Source organism: Harpia harpyja, chromosome 1 (assembly GCF_026419915.1).
Source record: "Harpia harpyja isolate bHarHar1 chromosome 1, bHarHar1 primary haplotype, whole genome shotgun sequence".
NCBI classification, from domain to species: Eukaryota; Metazoa; Chordata; class Aves; order Accipitriformes; family Accipitridae; genus Harpia; species Harpia harpyja.
The window spans coordinates 48718359-48735678 of record NC_068940.1 but is presented as its reverse complement, the minus strand read 5'-3'; the positions used below and the strand labels follow the sequence as shown (position 1 = coordinate 48735678).

At 35.6% G+C, this 17320-nt stretch overlaps 1 protein-coding gene across 1 annotated transcript in view; it reads left to right on the top strand.

Annotated features, from left to right (window-relative positions):
- Window positions 1-17320, top strand: part of DPY19L1 (dpy-19 like C-mannosyltransferase 1) — a 52069-nt gene that overhangs the window by 14833 nt on the left and 19916 nt on the right. The window contains 7 exon segments of the mRNA XM_052792671.1: window positions 75-168; window positions 5389-5446; window positions 9037-9128; window positions 11194-11293; window positions 12584-12661; window positions 14640-14726; window positions 16261-16320. Of these exon segments, the coding sequence (XP_052648631.1) occupies window positions 75-168; window positions 5389-5446; window positions 9037-9128; window positions 11194-11293; window positions 12584-12661; window positions 14640-14726; window positions 16261-16320 (569 nt within the window).

Genomic DNA, 17320 nt, shown 5'->3' with positions numbered 1-17320 from the left:
ACTGATTGTATGGTCGTTTATAAGCAATATGATCTTTCTTCTATATTTGACAACATGTGTTAACTGTTTGTTAGGCTTGGGAGACCCTGCTTCCTTTTACGTTGCCGTGATTTTTCTTTTGAATGGATTGATGATGTCACTGTTCTTCATATACGGTACATACCTCAGGTAAGGCAGTTGAGACTGAGCTATTTAGTTGGTACTAGCTGTCAGATTTTATATGAATTTTGAAAAAGTGAATACTAAAATATTTTTATGGGATATTGCTTATTTGCTTGTACAGTAGTAGTGCTTTTTATTACATATACATTGTCACTAAAAAATTACTGGAACAGAGGAGCTTTTTGCTTAAAATAAATGGTGATGCTGGAAAAAGTTGAGGAAAATTTCAGTGAAGTGGTATCTCATTGATACCACCAGATTGTGGATAAAGCTAAATGCTGTACAGGTTTTAAATGGCTTTTGACAGGTTTCTGCTCTTAAAACTACCAGTGTAACTCATTTTCAAACAAAGTTTGAATGACAGTATACTTTTAACAAAGACTGGAGTTTTCCCAATGCTTTGCCTCAAGTCATACTGCATGTCTTTCAATTTTAACTTAACTGAGAAGGCAAAATATTTTTTGAGATAATGCATTCCTTTGGAGATATGTATACACTTCCCTTTTTCTATGAATTTCTGTTTTCAGTATCTGTCCTTAAATTTCAAGAACTGTCATACACTTTCATACAAAAATAGATTCCACATTCAGCAGAAAAACAGAAACAGAAATATTTTTCTGTTACCTCTATTTTCATTTGTTGGTTTTGCAAAAAAGCAAAAGGCCTGCTACATTTTCCTCTGAGACATATGACTGTTTTTCCCCCTCATTCCCTGGCTTCACTGTCTTGTGGTTTTTTCCTGCTCTCTTTGAAGCATGTGCTGATAGTTCAAATAAAGAATAGTACAGGGCAGGAGCTGACAGTGAAATAGAGGAAGTTGCCTAGTGCGACTATTAGGTGTTTGGGGGTAAAGCGGGTGTGTTTGTATTCCTTAACTTAGGAAATTAATGTGTCATGTTTTGAGGAAGTAGATAAACTTTGAATATTTGTATCATTAACTTGTCATTTTTCTCTTAAGGGAGGTATATGGAAACCCACATTTTATATATTAATGTCATTGAAAAATCAGTAAGGTCTTAATTTCTCTGTACTTTCCTTAGACTTGCGCTGTGTTGAATGTAAATAACTATCAAGTATTGATAGTAATTCAGTTTTTGATATAAATGATCTGCAATGTAGGTCGTCAAGATGACTAGAATATAAATGCAGTTCTTTCAAGGTGTACCCACTAGCTATCTGGGGTTACGAAAAATAACAAGTGACTACGAAGTTTCCTGTAGGTAGGATTTTGATCTTATTTATTTATTTTGAAGAATATTCATAGCTGGATACCAGATCTAGATAACTGCTTAGTCATTATGGCTGTTCCAAGGTTCCTCTTAGTCAAAGCAAGCCAGAATATTTAGGCTTTTCCATAAGGTATGAAAAATAGAAGAACTGAATCTGGAGTAATGCAATTCTACTACACTAAAGTAGGTAATCTTATGAATTGGCATAAGTCTCATTCATTAAAGCTGATTTCTTTCTGCTCTGCATTTTGAAAGACTTTTTCATAGCCTGACTCATTTGATGGTGGGAAACCATCCTCTAATGTTTTCTCTATCTTTCCATTCCTGGATTTCTTACCAGTAATCACCTCAAGCTTACATAATGGTTTTTTCTAGTTTTTTTGTCTCCTTATATATTCATAGAATGTGTCATCTTTTTATTTCAGCCTTTATTTTGCTTTTAGTCTCTGCAACTTTGAGTAGTGATGCAAGGTGGTAGGATAGTGGAAGACCACTTTCTTATTGCTGTTTTCCAACCTAGCATGTGTTCTCACATCTGTGCTTGCTGTACTTTATGATGAGCTTGTTCAAAGAGTTAAGCTAGCAGAAAGCTAGTTGCTTTTGTAGGACTAGTTTTCTGTTGTAGGACTAGTTTTTGCTGTTTAGGTCCCTTAACCAATTTCCCTGCAAGGTCAGAAGATTGCCAGACATAGTATGTCCCTGCCCTAGCACTATGGTCTCTGGTTATGCAAATGTACTTTGGAATCTTCTTATGTGATGCAAGTTAGTCTCAAGCTCTGGAGCATTCTCTGTTAGGATAACTGAAGCAATATGATGAGAACTCATGCCATTTTTTTAGGTTTTTTTTAATGGACGAAGGAATTGCATTTCAATGATAAGTACTTTTATGCAATTGTAAGATTCTGCCTCCCCCAATCTTCCCCGCATCTCTATTCTTGTAGTCAAGGGACAGACTACTTAAGCCAATTGTCAAATACTGCATCTTGAGGAACTACCAGTAAATTTCCCATATCTCCTTCCAACAGTACTTTTTCAGTATTTTGTTTCTTGCATGTTAGTCAACAATGAATTACAGATGACTTTAAGCTTCAGCTTATTGTAGCCAGGGAATCAAAAGATGAGTTCTTTCATTATTCCCGAGCTGACTCTACCAGACAAAGTGTAACTGTTCAGGTCGTCTGCAGTTCTTTAAAAATTACTAATTATTTATTAATTTTAGATTATTCTGTATTAAGCATGGGGGAAGTAGGTTCCAGCTGAAGGGCATGTACTTCACCAATTGTAGTATGTTATGGGAGTTTCAGTGGAAAGAGTTATCCTTTGTCTTTTATATTGGCATAGAAAGGCTTAACTACTGTATCTCCTACATGATAGCATTGGACTGTTAGAAGATAACCAGTGTAACTCAACACTGTACATAACCCTCTGTGAAATAGGCTCTGTTCACTTCCTTTTCTGGAAAAGGTCCTGACAAGGTGCATTTCCCTATTCTGTGCTACAGATTTACTGATCTCTTCTCATCTGGTAAAATAGTGATCCCTTATAGAGGCTGATAGCTCTAAAGCATTCATAATACAATTAAGACCTTTGTATTCTAGACTTTAGGGTTTTATCACAATGTTAAACTTTAGAATAGACCTTGAATTTTGTTCTAGTTTTGTGTGGTTTTTTGCAAATTTTTAGTTTGCTTTGTTTCCAGGACTAACTTTTTTTTAATATTAATCACATTCTTGTAGTAATTTTGGGTTTCAGTGTTGATGCTTTTAGAATTTGTGGAATTAAATATTGAGTTTTATGTGCAATAATGCACAATTCCTGGAGATTGTTTTAGCACTCAGTTGGTATCTTTGACCCTCAGATTTTGTACCCAGAACTCGCTGATTCTGTTTGACTTTTATATTAATGATGGGTGAAGGATCTGAGAGGATCTCAACTGATGTCATCTACCTAGACTTGTGCAAGGCATTGGACACTGTCCCACACAACATCCTTGTCTCTAAATTGGAGAGACATGGATTTGATGGATAGACCACTTGGTGGATAAGGAATTGCCTGGATGGTCGTTCTCAAAGAGTTGCGCTCAACAGCTCAACGTCCAAGTGGAGACCAGTGACAAGTGGCGTTCCTCAGGGGTTGGTATAGGGATATTTAACATCTTTGTTGGCAACATGGACACTGGGATTGAGTGTGTCCTCAGTGAGTTTGCTGATGACACCAAGCTGTGTGGTGTGGTTGACACACTGGAGGGAAGGGATGCCATCCAGAGGGACCTTGACAGGCTTGAGAGGTGGGCCCCTGTGAACTTCATGAAGTTCAACAAGGCCAAGTGCAAGGTCCTGCACATGGGTCGGGGCAATCCCAAGCACAAATACAGGCTGGGCGATGAGTGGATTGAGAGCAGCCCTGCAGAGAAGGACTTGGGGGTGTTGGTTGACAAGAAGCTCAACATGACCCAGCAATGTGTTCTTGCAGCCCAGAAAGCCAACCATGTCCTGGGCTGCATCAAAAGAAGTGTGACCAGCAGGTCGAGGGAGATGATTCTCCCCCTCTACTCCGCTCTTGTGAGACCCCACGTGGAGTACTGCATTCAGCTCTGCGGCCCCCAACATAAGAAGGACATGGACCAGTTGGAGTGAGTCCAGAGGAGGGCCACGAAGATGATCAGGGGGCTGGAGCACCTCTCCTGTGAGGATAGGCTGAGAGAGTTGGGGTTGTTCAGCCTGGAGAAGAGAAGGCTCTGGGGACACCCTATAGCAGCCTTCCAGTACTTAAAGGGGGCCTACAGGAAAGCTGGAGAGGGACTTTTTACAAGGACATGTAGCGATGGGACAAGGGGTAATGGCTTTAAACTGAAAGAAAGTAGATTTAGATTAGATGTAAGGAGGAAGTTCTTCACTGTGAGGGTGGTGAGGCACTGGAACAGGTTGCCCAGAGAAGTTGTGGATGCCCCATCCCTGGATGTGTTCAAAGCCAGGTTGGATGGGGCTTTGAGCAACCTGCTCTAGTGGAAGGTGTTGGAACTAGATGATCTTTAAGGTCCCTTCCAACCCAAACCATTCTATGATTCTATCATCTGAAGTTTGTTGTTGGTTTTTTTTTTTGTAAAGAATCTTAACAGCTGGCTGATACTTTTGTTTAGTAGCAAAAATGGTATATTCTGTCATTCATAGTAGTAGTGCACTTGTGTGCACAAAAATGTTTTATATCACAGGACATGAGTAATTACAAATCTAGTCAAACAGCAACCTTATCTATTGCTGTTTTGAGATGGGATAAATCTAAGTAATATCTTTGGTTTTAGTGCTGACTCCATGGTGCTGATTATTCAAAAGGTGAATTTGGTTTAGAAACATATAAAAATCCTTAAGTCAAGGGCTTAAAAAACTTTCTCATGTTAACATCACAGTATTTCATGTAAGAAATAAATTGTATCTTGCATTGACCGTGTCATGAATTCATTTCTAAGTATGTTTTTTGAACGTGCTTGATTTGATTATCCTAACATAGTCTTAGATTCAGACCAAAATTCCCTGTTGGGTGACTGAGCATGCAAATTGTAAAGTTTTCTGCTCAACATCTTAGGGGAGAAATACTCCATTTATATTGCCTAGTGTTTAAAAAAAAAAAAAAAAAAAAAAAAGTTTGGCACTTTTCAAGACCAAGCTCTGGGTTCAGCAGATGAAGCATCAGATGTAATGTTCTAAACCAAAGTTTGTGAGGAGTGGAATAACCGTTTTCCAAGTTATTTACGTTAAAATTGGTGTTCTGCAGAAAAGAGCTGATATATGAAGAGTGGTCTGCTCTGAAATAAACACTAGCTGACTATCTAATATTTTAATATTGTATGTACACTGTAGATTGCTTTCCCTTGATGCTTGAAAGCATTCCCCACCCCCTCCTGAATGAACTTAGCTGTACATAAGTGCTACTTCACATTTTTTAAGCAGCATTGACCGCTACGAGATTGTTGTACCTATTTTTCCTGTTCTCTCCACAGTGGGAGCCGTCTTGGAGGCCTTGTTACCGTGATGTGTTTCTTTTTCAACCATGGAGAGGTAGGTCTTCCTCCCCAACCACCACCAACCTCCCCTCTCCCCCCTCCTTTTTTTTTTTTTTTTTTTTTTTTAAGTTTAAGCTAATTCTCATTTCATTAAAGGTAGTGATGTTGCTTATCTATTAGGGGATAAATTTAAAAGGAATAAGACATTACTGAAAGCAAAATAGGTTATGACTCAAATGTCTAGCACAGTCCAATGTGTCACCTTAGATGTTAAAAAAAAAAAAATTCAGAAAGGAAGTCTATTGTATAGTGGTCTTGAGATAGAAATCTTAGTAGCACAATGACTTCAAGTTTAAAAACATAAAAATATTCTATTTTTTACCCATTCCAAACATAACTGGGCTACACGTACCATATGAACAAGGTTCAGAAACGGAGGAGGTTTTCTTTAAATTGCTATGTATTTTACCAGAGATTCCTGAATACACACACACACAAAAAAAAAAAAAGCAAAGAAACCTCTGTAGTGCTGATATACTATAGCCACGATACACAGAATTTAGAAAATATATGTATATAGAGAATTCCAATGCTAAACTTCTTTAGTAAGCTGCATTACAGAAAACAAATAAACAAACAAAAACTGTCACTTAAAACATCTCCTTGTGTCCCCAGCTAATGCTGTTCATGTCATTGTTTCATATTCTGGAAGAAAACTCATGGCTTTTATTCTGATACCCTTGGGCAGTGTTTCTGGGTTTTTTAATGTTCATTTTATGTATATATATTTGTAGAAATATTTGTTTTACTTAAAATGCAGCTGTACTGTAAAGATTTTCTAGATGGAAACTAGCTACCTTATGATTTTGTTAAGGGTTAAAGTTATGTTTTGTTTTCTTATTTTACTGAGCTGAACTTGATAGAAAACTCTGAGGAGTAAGAATATGTAGTTGCACATAACGGAATCAAAGATGCTTCTATTCATAGTGAACTTTGACAGTTTTCTTAAAAATCTCTGTGACGAAATAGCTATTCTATTTTTAAGTTTTATTTGAAATGTTTTTCTCTAAATATCCTCCATGAAGAACTTTCACCCATGGATGTTAACTGCCTGGTCCAGACCACGTAAACCTTACAAAGTTTCTAAACTTTTTCTGGTGCTGTCAGAGGGTGAATATAAAGTTTTGTATGGGTTTCCATTCTTAATGGCATTCTGAAGTGGAGTGAATGTTCTATCCTTTGCTAGGAAATACTGATAGACTACACACTGTTTTGGCAAGTCTGCGAAGGTGAGAAAGTGTTAACTTCAGAAAGGAACAAGTTGAAAATTTCAAAGATAGTGGTAGCAATAATGAAGCATTTATTTCACTATGGCACAGGCAGTTCTCCTATCCATAGGAGATTCTGTAGGAGAGCTCATCTTTCTCTATGGATGACTTCACTTGGGAGGAAAACACAGATAACGTGTGTATTTTGGAGAATGGCATGAAATTAGTTCTACATAGCTCTAGACAGATGTAGTCTGGGCTTAGGTAGAGCTTAAGGAGGGTAACCCTGGTTCGGGCTCAGCTGTATGGATTTCTGGAGAGCAATAGGACATACTTGCAGAGGTGCAGTGTTAGATCTCAGCTGGCTCTTTGTGTTTGTATAGTACCTAATGAAATAACTCGGAGTTGTTTGTTGTGTATATAGTTACGGTAATGTGTGTAGTTACATGTATGTAGGTGGTCTAGCTTCACTGTGCTTACTGTAGAATCACATGCAAGGGTTGGGCATGTGCACATGTATGCTTAAAAAATTATTTTATTTAACTCTTTGATATGCCTTTGATTCTGTGGAAATCATCTTGCATGTGGTTCAACAGTACATACAGTGGAGCTAGACCAGTTGCTAAAAATTTGCTTTCCTTTTCTGGAAGGATAGGACTGAGCTACATGAGTAAGCCTGATCTGCAAGTCTTGGTATCTTGGATCTAATGCTGTGTAGAAGTGGTTAGCCTTCTGGCATTGAGCTAATGATCCTAAGGCAGTATGTTTTTATTTGTGCTGTGCTTGTGCTACTGTCTTTTAATGATTTCAAGCTTAGACAGATCTGATGTGTTTATACCTGCAGCAAAGTTAGTTTACAGCCTTGATAAACCATCCACAGATGATTGAGTTTAGTATTACATTCCAAATATAGAAAAATAGTATGGGCTACATTAGTCAATCCACTTCTAAGGTAATGCTTCCTTTTTATGGTTGTATATGCTTATCATTTCCTTCCTGTCTTTATCTCCTCCAGTATCAAAAGATTTGGTAAATGAAGTGTTGCTGTAGTCTTGAAAAATAATCAACAAGAAGACTACACTGCTTTAGAATAATCATGATTATATTTATTGCTAATAAAAATAATTTTAACTAATCACATCTGTGCAGTCAGCTGAAGACAACACATTAGTATTTATATTTATGAAAAGTTTATTTTAATGGTAATCAGGGTGCAGCTTTTACAGAGAGTGCTTTTAGACAGCAAGGACTGTGTTTGAGTAATGTTATGGGCTTCTATACTTTGCATTTATTTGACACTATTTCTACACATTTATTTTACACTACTAATTTAACGTATTTATGAAATAGCAAGACAAGAAGCAAGGAATTGTATAATGTTGATTATAGTGACTTCTTTGGTAAAACAGTATTTTAAAAAATGGTTTTAGGATTATAGGAAGTGAAGGAGAAGGAACATCCTGGCATCAGCCTCCTATAAGCTTTCATAGATTCATTGTGGTACATGTTAAGACGAACTACTTTTTTGTTCTGTAGTTGTAAAGAACCTACTTCTAATTTTTAGTGCAAATCTATTGATAGTCATTTTGAACCCATTTGTTTGTATGTCAAAGTTGTCCTGTAAAGTTGTAATTATTTTTTTGATTGTCAGTGCCATCTGCAAGTACTTTATAAAGAGCTGAATATAAACATTGGAGATGACAGTTACAGCTGAACCATTTGCCATGAACCCCAAGAAATTAATGAAAAAGCTATACAGTTTGACTTCATTGTATTACGCTTTGCTTTATTAGGGTTAAAGAGTGATATATATAAGTTAGCATAAGCTCTGTAAGAGCTTAATTTCATGTGTTCAATTTTACTGGCCTGTTTTGGCGGGCAGCTTCAGATTTTATACTTTCTGTGCTGTTGAAATATTCATAACCTAGAGAACTCTAGCATAAAAGAGAGTACGTTGGTTTATCCTTCAGATCCTTTCCCCACATGCTTTCTCTGTCTAAGTGTGGCAAGTCACTGCCCGAATTTGAGAATGGTTTTAGTTACCTGAAGGAGTTGTTAGTGTCAGCAGAAGCAGGACAAGCAGCTGCTGTCCTGGCTTTTTTCTCGGAAGTTCTCTAGCTGCCACATTTAATTTTGGAAAAGCAGCAATCTATTTTAATTAAACAGTGTGTCATAGACCTCAAGTCTGGAAGCTGCTTCCTTTTTCCTCCTATTTTTTGCTTCCTGGCTTTTTTTTTAAAGTTTGTGAGTAAAATCTCATGTAGCTTGGTTTTTGCTTTATTGAAGTATCTGTGGTCATTCATTCTGAAATATAAATGCATTGTTTTATGGAAATGTAGCAGCGAACGTTATCATCTAACCCAGTTGTTATTTTTAGTGCACTCGTGTCATGTGGACTCCACCTCTTCGTGAAAGTTTCTCATACCCATTCCTTGTGCTTCAGATGTTGCTTTTGACCTATATTCTCAGGTACCTCTCAATTTATACTTAGCTCTTTACAATGATTTAAAAAATTGAATGTCATAGGACATTTATTTAAATGCATTTATTTAAGTATTTATTTAAGTGCCTCTCTCTGTGTGCTGTAGCAATGATATCGTTAACATAGAAACTTTCCTGTGGCTGTTACATTGCAGACGCTGCACCAGTAGAACTGCAGTCATATTACTCACTTATTAAAAGGAAAAACTTTGCAACTCGAAGACATGATTAAAATAAAAATCAGAATTACTGTCTTGGCAAATACGTATCTAAACTAAAAATCAGAATTTTTGGTTGATGTCACTTCCTTCCCATGAGAAACAAGCTGATACTCCATCAATTGGTTTTGTCCCTCTTGGAGAGTGGTATGTTGGTTGCACTTAGAATAAGCCTATGCTATGCAACAGAGGATGCTATAGGCACCCATAAGCTAGTATGTTCTTGCAGTTTTCTATGACTAATTAAGTAGTCTAACTAATTCAATGATTTAAAGCAATCTAATTACATTAATGCAGGGATGCTCTTGAGTTCATTAGCCCTGCTTTTCTGTGGTTGTTTCTGGCTTGCAACATGATTGTGTTATTGTCTTGCCTCTGTTTTGAAAAATAAGCACGATTGTTAATACTTGAGGGCCTTTCCACCAACTCCATTGCATCAGATTTGCAGTGTGTTTATGATTTAGCTGAACTTTGTACTTGTAACCCCAGATTTTCCTTTGTAGGTCATACTGATCTATAGTTATTGATGATTAGAGCAAAAATATTTTGTGCTCGTCACTAACTTGTGGTTTTTAGGTGAGGAAAAGATACATGCTGTCTAGAAAAATATTTTCAGGAATAGTTTGTAGAGTGATTGCTAGATTCCGTATTAGCAAGACACCTGTTCATTTAATGCTAAATTATGAGGTCAAACAAAAAACGAGGAAATTACACTTTAAGTTAGGGTGATCAGAGCACATATATTCTGTACCTATAATTATGACACTTCTTGATCAGATAGATTCACTCCTGTTCTTCAAATCTTGGTACATAAAATGGTACTTGGGCTTGCTTACCGATGAGAAGAAGGTATTTAATCTGAGCATTTCAGAGCAAGGTTCCAAAAAGGGGATAAAACATTTTAACTTTCTGCTTCTCAGTTATAATTCCTGCGTCAAGAGCAGCTCTGCTTTATGTATAGCAGTATTCCAATGAAATATAGGAACTATCTTTGAAACAGAGACTAGAACTTAAATTCTCCATTATTTGTATCACATTTGTATGATGTGTTACTTAATACATTAGACTCAGGCTCAGCATGACTTCCAATAGAAGTTAATCTTGAGGCTTTCTCGAAGAAGCTGAAGGAAGTTTTACAGAATTTGGTGAGACTGCTGTAATCTGTTGGGTGTGGGTTTTACAGCAGAATATTTATGGTGTCTTCATCTGTTGGAGGCCACTTAGTGAAATCTGAAACATGAGATGTTTCTGAAATGACCTCAAAGCTAACACAGGATTAAATAAATAACACTTAGAGCAGGACATAGAGAACGGGCTGTTTTCAGTTAAAGATGAGTTTCATGTATTTGTCATTGTCTCCTGCCCTGAAACCTCACTCAGGATTGCTAGCAGCAAGTTACAGAAAGTAAATATGGAAGAAATGTGAGAGAGAGGAGTGAAATAACTTTCAAATGCAAACTGTTCTGAGAACAGTTGTGACCGTAGCTGAAATGGAAATGTTTGTGACCTGACTGTAGTTGTTACAAGAAGGTGGACCACTGCAAGTGATGTAGGTTGGTCTGCTATATTACATGCTGTCAGGAGAAGACTCGTTTGGTAATGAGTGACTCATCAAATAGTTAAGAAACATTAAGCATCAGAACTATTGTTTTTGGAAACTGATGGAAAATGGATATTAAACTTACTTGAGCAGTGTTATTTGTAGTTGATCAATATTGCTAGCTAACTTCCAAGGTAACTTTGTTTTTACTGCATTTTCTATTGTACTTTTCAATAATATACAAACACCTGTGTAATTTTACTTACTGATGCCTATTCTGTCTCTCTTTCCCAAGGATTCCGAATGTTAATACAGGAAGCTTGATTGCACTGTGTGTTTCTAATATCTTTTTCATGCTTCCCTGGCAGTTTGCTCAGTTTGTTCTTCTAACACAGGTAAGACCATATTCATGTCTAAATAGCCTCTTTGTCTTATCTAGGCAAATTGACTGCTTTGTATAGATAGCCATTGAACTCTCAACTGTACCAATGCTTTCCTTTTAGCCAGATTTCACTCTTGCTCTCAGGAAAGACTCACACCATTTATCACAATATTTTTCTAGTCTTAAATTTAAAAGTTGACCATTTACACCCCTCAGTCTTCTGTTTCCGGGACTAAAAAAATTACATTTCTCTTAAAAGCAGCCTCCAGCCTAAGATCAGTACATTAGAACAAGTGCAGAACAAGAAAAAACTTTGTGTATTGAAGTACAAAAATAAAAAAGGCATTGATCTTGCATCTCTTTAGGCTATTCCAAATTTTTAAATGGAGCAGTGTTTTGCATGGCATGTAATATCTGGCATGATTTTGCATGACTTCCTATTTAATTTTGATGAGCCTGTGAGTAGTGGCATAATCTTACTGTCTGAGAGTTCAGACAGTTGAGGTAACCTTAGCTAGTGTTTAAAAATAGTAAATGATAATGTGAGTAGTAGGATACTGTCATACAGCACACTTTCTTACTGTTTAAATTGATTGAAATGTAGCCTGTTGATTGAAATCCATCTATGTCTCCATGCCTTTTCACTTGTCTATCCTACTTGAAGCAGACGTTGCTTGGTTTGAGTTGATAGTTTTGAACAATCAATATATGCTGTGGTATGCAAGTTTTCTAACTGCAGAAGAGGAAGCCATTAAATTCTGTGAAATATTGTGAGAAACTCACCACTGTTTAAGATGCTGTGCCTGAAATTTGAAATTGCAGGTTCAATTCATAATTTCATTAATTTCCCGTGTGACTTTTAGCAAGCTGCCTAATCAATGAATCTTATTTTCCTCAGCAGCAAATTATGGATGTTCCCATACTTTGCTGAAAAGTTAAGGTTAAATAATGTTGATGAATGATTTTTTTGTTTGTTTTGTTTGTTTCTGTTTTGGAGTTTTTTTAAAAATCTAAGGGTAAAAGATGATGTGTTAGTGCTGCATTTGATGACTTGTATTTTTATAAAGCTGAATACTTACTTCTTAAATATTTGAATATGTTTGATAATTGTTATTCAGAGCACCACAATAGGTTTTTTGAAAGAAACCATTACGAAATGCCTAAGTACTTACTTAGCAAAAAAAGTAGGAATAAAAGTTAATGGTTGTTTGAATAATCACTTTTTTTTGTATGAATGTGTATTCTGTTAGAAAGAGTAGACTACTGCAAATTGTTTTAAATTATCTTTCACTTTTGATTCTAGATAGCTTCATTATTTGCTGTGTGTATTATGGGTTATATTGACTCCGGCAAATTACAGAAGATACTCTCTGCTCATATGGTAATACTTTTTTTTTTTAAAAAACTTAAATCCCCTCAAACAGGTCAGACCATCAAAAGAGGCTATTTGTCTGAAGTGTTTTCCTTAGTTGCAAGATGGTTGAAAAGATGCAATAATAAGGAATGGAGAGGCCTGGATTTGAATAATTGATCTTATGTACATTTATATCACAGTGTCAGAAACTAGGATCCCTGTGGCCCACAGGAATTTTTGAACTCCAGAAAAATTATCAACCTAAAAGATTTGTAGAAATATTTGCCTCTCCTTTCTGTCTCTTTTCATTCCATGGACTTGAAGATACTGTCTCAAACAACAGACTAGAAAACATACCAGATAATATAGCATGAGCAATAAAAAGTTGAAAAGGCAGCATTCATCTTATGCCATAGGTTAGCAGAAACAAAAAAAATGAGATGTTAGTAAGTCAAAATTAGAGAATAGACTCTTTATCATTGAAGGAGAAGAACCCCAATTGAAATTGGGTTTCAAAGACTACTGTGGTCTTGACCATGCAAAGATGTTGTGGTTGAACTATTTGGGGAGATATTTAGAAAGGAGGACAAAGAAAATAAACTATTAGTCTGAGGAAAAACTATTTTTTCAAAAATGGGTGAGAAAGCAAAGGAAGGAGATCGTAAGTAGAAGTCATGCAAGTTTCTGCACAATATATCTGATTTTCATTTTTAAAGTTAAGATAATGATCGAGTTTTGCTACCAGGAGTTTTGCTCTTTGAAGTGAGATTACAGTTTTAAATATACAGGAAGATGTAAACTACTATTTTTAAGAAATATGGTTTTCTTTAAAAATATATTTTTGCTAAAATTGTGCTTTGCAAATTTAGTGGGCAAAAAGAGAATGTTTACAACAGGAAAGAAGCTTTGAGCTAAATTATATTTCATATGTTTTCAAATGTATTTTGAAGTACTGTAAATGATAAAGGCAGTAGTAGGTTCTATGCAACTCATTTCTGATAGAAACCCAGGACGCCAAATGCTCTTTCCCAGTCAGATTTACCAGGAAAATTTGCAAATAAGCATCTTGGTTTAGTAATTTTTTGACAGCAGCAGGATGAAATACTTAAGCCTTTTGGCTTATGTCAATAGCGATATAATTTTGGTGCCAAAGTGTCATAAAAAGCCTATTTTCAGATAGATAAACAATCGTGTTATATTAGAGAAGGCTTAATGAGGCTGGGTAAACTGCCAGTCTTTGTTTTGTGGTGTTCTCAGTTTTTGCTCCCCCCCCCCCCCCCCCCTTTTCTGTGGAATATGAGGAGGGGAGTACAAAAGTCTGCACATTTTACAAATAACTACATTATTTTTCCTTATTCCTGTGTATAGAAGATGACAGTTTGATCATTGATTTTGCTCTCCAAGTTAGAAAATGTAATTCAGCTTGCTTTCTATTAAAAAGAAAGCACAGCAGGAGATCAGGATGGCAGATAAAAGTTGTATTTCAGCCTTGACTTTCAGTCTCATATAGTTAAGTGCATATGATCAAACAGAGTTCTGCTTCCTTGACTTTGGTGATTATATTTTAAATATATGCTTCTCAGTTTGGAAGAAAGAAGATGACAAACATTTTATTCAACATTTCTGTGTTTGTCCAGGATTCTGAAAAATAACAAACAGGATGGAAAAATAATGCAATAATTTGGAAAAAAAAGAATGTTAGGAATAACTTCAAAAATGTAGCTGTTACATCACGTAAGATGAGTTAGTCTATGATCAAATCTTTTTGTCTATAAGTACTTTAAAAGTATAAATTAACATAATAATCTACACTTGGCTACCTGTTGCTGTTAAGTCCTTATAATCAGTGTTTTCAGAACAATTCTGTAAGCTGGGTATCAAGCCTGCACTTGCTGTGAAGTAGGTGTCTTTAAATTTAAAGCTGTTGACACAGTGTAATTTCTATACTTGGGCAATTCTTACCTTTTCTATTTTAAATTTAATTGTTTTTGTTTTCTTCTTTCAGGTATCTCTTGTAGTGTGTTTTATTCTGATGTTTGGTAATTCAATGTTGTTGACATCATATTATGCTGCATCTTTAGTAGTTATCTGGGTAAGTTGTTTAAGACAAAAAGAATCACGACATGCGGTGACTGTAATGCTTCTGTTATGTACGTATTGATGTAAAATGTGAAACTGCTGCATTACCAGATAGTTGAGAAATCTTTTACATGACAAACAGAATTAGACCTTAAAGTTATTGGGAGAATGGGTAAATACTAATTTAAAAAATCATGTTTTCACTCTAAGACCTCTTCACAAGAGGGTCAGTTAAGGCTCAGTTCTCTTGTTTTTATAGCTCTCTTCTTTTTGTAAAAATATAAAATTTAACATGTATGAATTTTGACCGCAGTAATTGTAAAATAAGAACATGAGCAAGGAGGAGTATGTTTTAAATGCTGCTTTATTAATTGTGAAACTGAAATGTGGAACAAATGACTGAAACATATATAACAATGGTTTAATACTATTTGAAACTGCTGAGTCATACTGCCATGTTAGTGAAATTATTCACTGAAGACACATCATCTCATCATTCGCTATCCTAATTTTTCTTAAATAGGAAAAACAACCCCCAGCCTCCTTCAGTTTTATATAGTTTCTCTTAAGGGATTTATGTGCATAGGAAATAGGAGATGAGATTCTGTGAAGACATCTAGTTTAGCATACTACAGACCATCTCCATTTCTGATTCTTTTTGCCTCTTCTAGAAGCTTGGGGTGAGCTCAGTGATTTTATTTTTTCTTTTGTTTATTTTTTTATCTATCAGCAAAGAGTGGTAATTTCTCACTTATGCTAACAGTAAGCTGCCTTGGCTACTGGTATTTGCTGTAGTATAGTTTGCTTTTTTATAAAACCACTCTAGTTTCTTGTAGCAGCTTTTGTAATTATGTAGTAAGTACAGGTACATTGAGTTTCTTGCCTATTTTCTGATTTGGAAAAAATACTTATTGTTTGTCTGTTATTTGGGTGCTTATAATGGCCTCATCACATATGGACTGGGTTTCTGAAAGCTTTTAAGTTCATTCTCAGTTTTTCTTAATTACATTGTTCATCAAATTAGCTTAAAGTGAGTCCTTGTGTCATAAAACGAGGAACATAATGTGAAACGGAAAAATACCAGTAACTCCTCCTACCCCCATATTCTGTTGCCTTGTTTGAAAATTGTTTGTATTATGCTGCCAGTAATTTATTTATTGCTTCAGATGTCTCTTGTCATTCGTCGGAGGAGACATAATGCAGTTTCCCATTGGCTTTCATTTAAAGAAGATTAGAACTGTATAGTAGAGAATCTTTCTTGTTAAGGAGAAGAGTAGTCTTCCTTTAGTTGTATGTAAACTGCAGTAAGATTTTTTTTATGCTGGCATGTTTTGCCAGGGCAGAGTTAAATCACAATATTACATATTCATTCATATTTCAAGTTGTATTAATTATGGAGGGTTTTTTAATAAATAGCTGTGTGGAACAATAGGTGCTCACTGAAACACACACCCCACACTGCCCCCCCCCCCCCCCGCCTCCAGGGTACTGGAATATCTTCTTGTTACTGTATGTTACCTGAAAATGTACATTCATTTTATTATTAGGGAATTCTTGAATTGAGTCCAAAAGTCTTGAAAAGCAGCAGAAGAGAAGTCTATATATGGGTAAGGAATTTCATACATTTTGAATTTCAGAAAAGAACCATGACTTTTTTTTTGCTGTTGTTTTAATGAAATACAGAAATAACTTCTGGTTTAGTTTGTAAGAGTTGAAAATCAAGAAATATAGCTGCAGTACTTTCTTTAATAAATCGTCCATATTCCCAGAAATTAATCTTAAATTACTGAAGGAAGAAAAGGGGCATAAACATACATTTATATCAGAAAATTGAAATAGCCTTCAAATGGCAACACATTTAATTTTAAATTACCAACTTAAACATGTTTACAAAACCTAACATCTGTATGAAAATCCCTTTAAAACAAAGGACAATTTAGAAAAGGCAAGTAAAAGGCTAACAGTACTTGCAGAAATGGAGATTAAGATACTGCATTAGATGTTCACTAAAATGTGTCCTATATAATTTTTTTTTTTAGGATATTTTCTATAACAACAGCAAGCAACTTATAATTACATAAATAAAGGAAGCAAGTTGGAGTAAAACACTGTAGGATGTGTAGGTGGGGTTTGAGGGCAGTAGAAGTCATGTCCAAACATAGAGGACACTGCCAAAACTATGGCAAATAAAATATAACACTGTAGAAAACCATGAGAAGCAACTTACTGCTTAAGACATAACATTAACTTGTAAAAACACCTGAAATGGGAGCCTACTGACACTATGTCTGGCTTAAGACAGGCATTCTTATTAGATGAAGGGTAACCTGTTAGCAAAACTGGATGGAATTTATACAGTTATTACAAAGGAATTAGAATATAAAGGAATTTAAAAAAATATTTATAACAAACTGCAGCACATGTATAACCTGCTAATGTAGTTAGCTGTGGTACCAGGGAAAATGGGGGTGTAGGCAAATCTCATGTCAGTTTTTAAAAAGGAAATCCAAGGCATTTGTGGTACTGCAGACCAGGAAGTCTAACTTTTGTCAAATAATAAAAACTTGAACAGTGATGAAGTTGTAAGCTTTATGTATGTGCCGTATA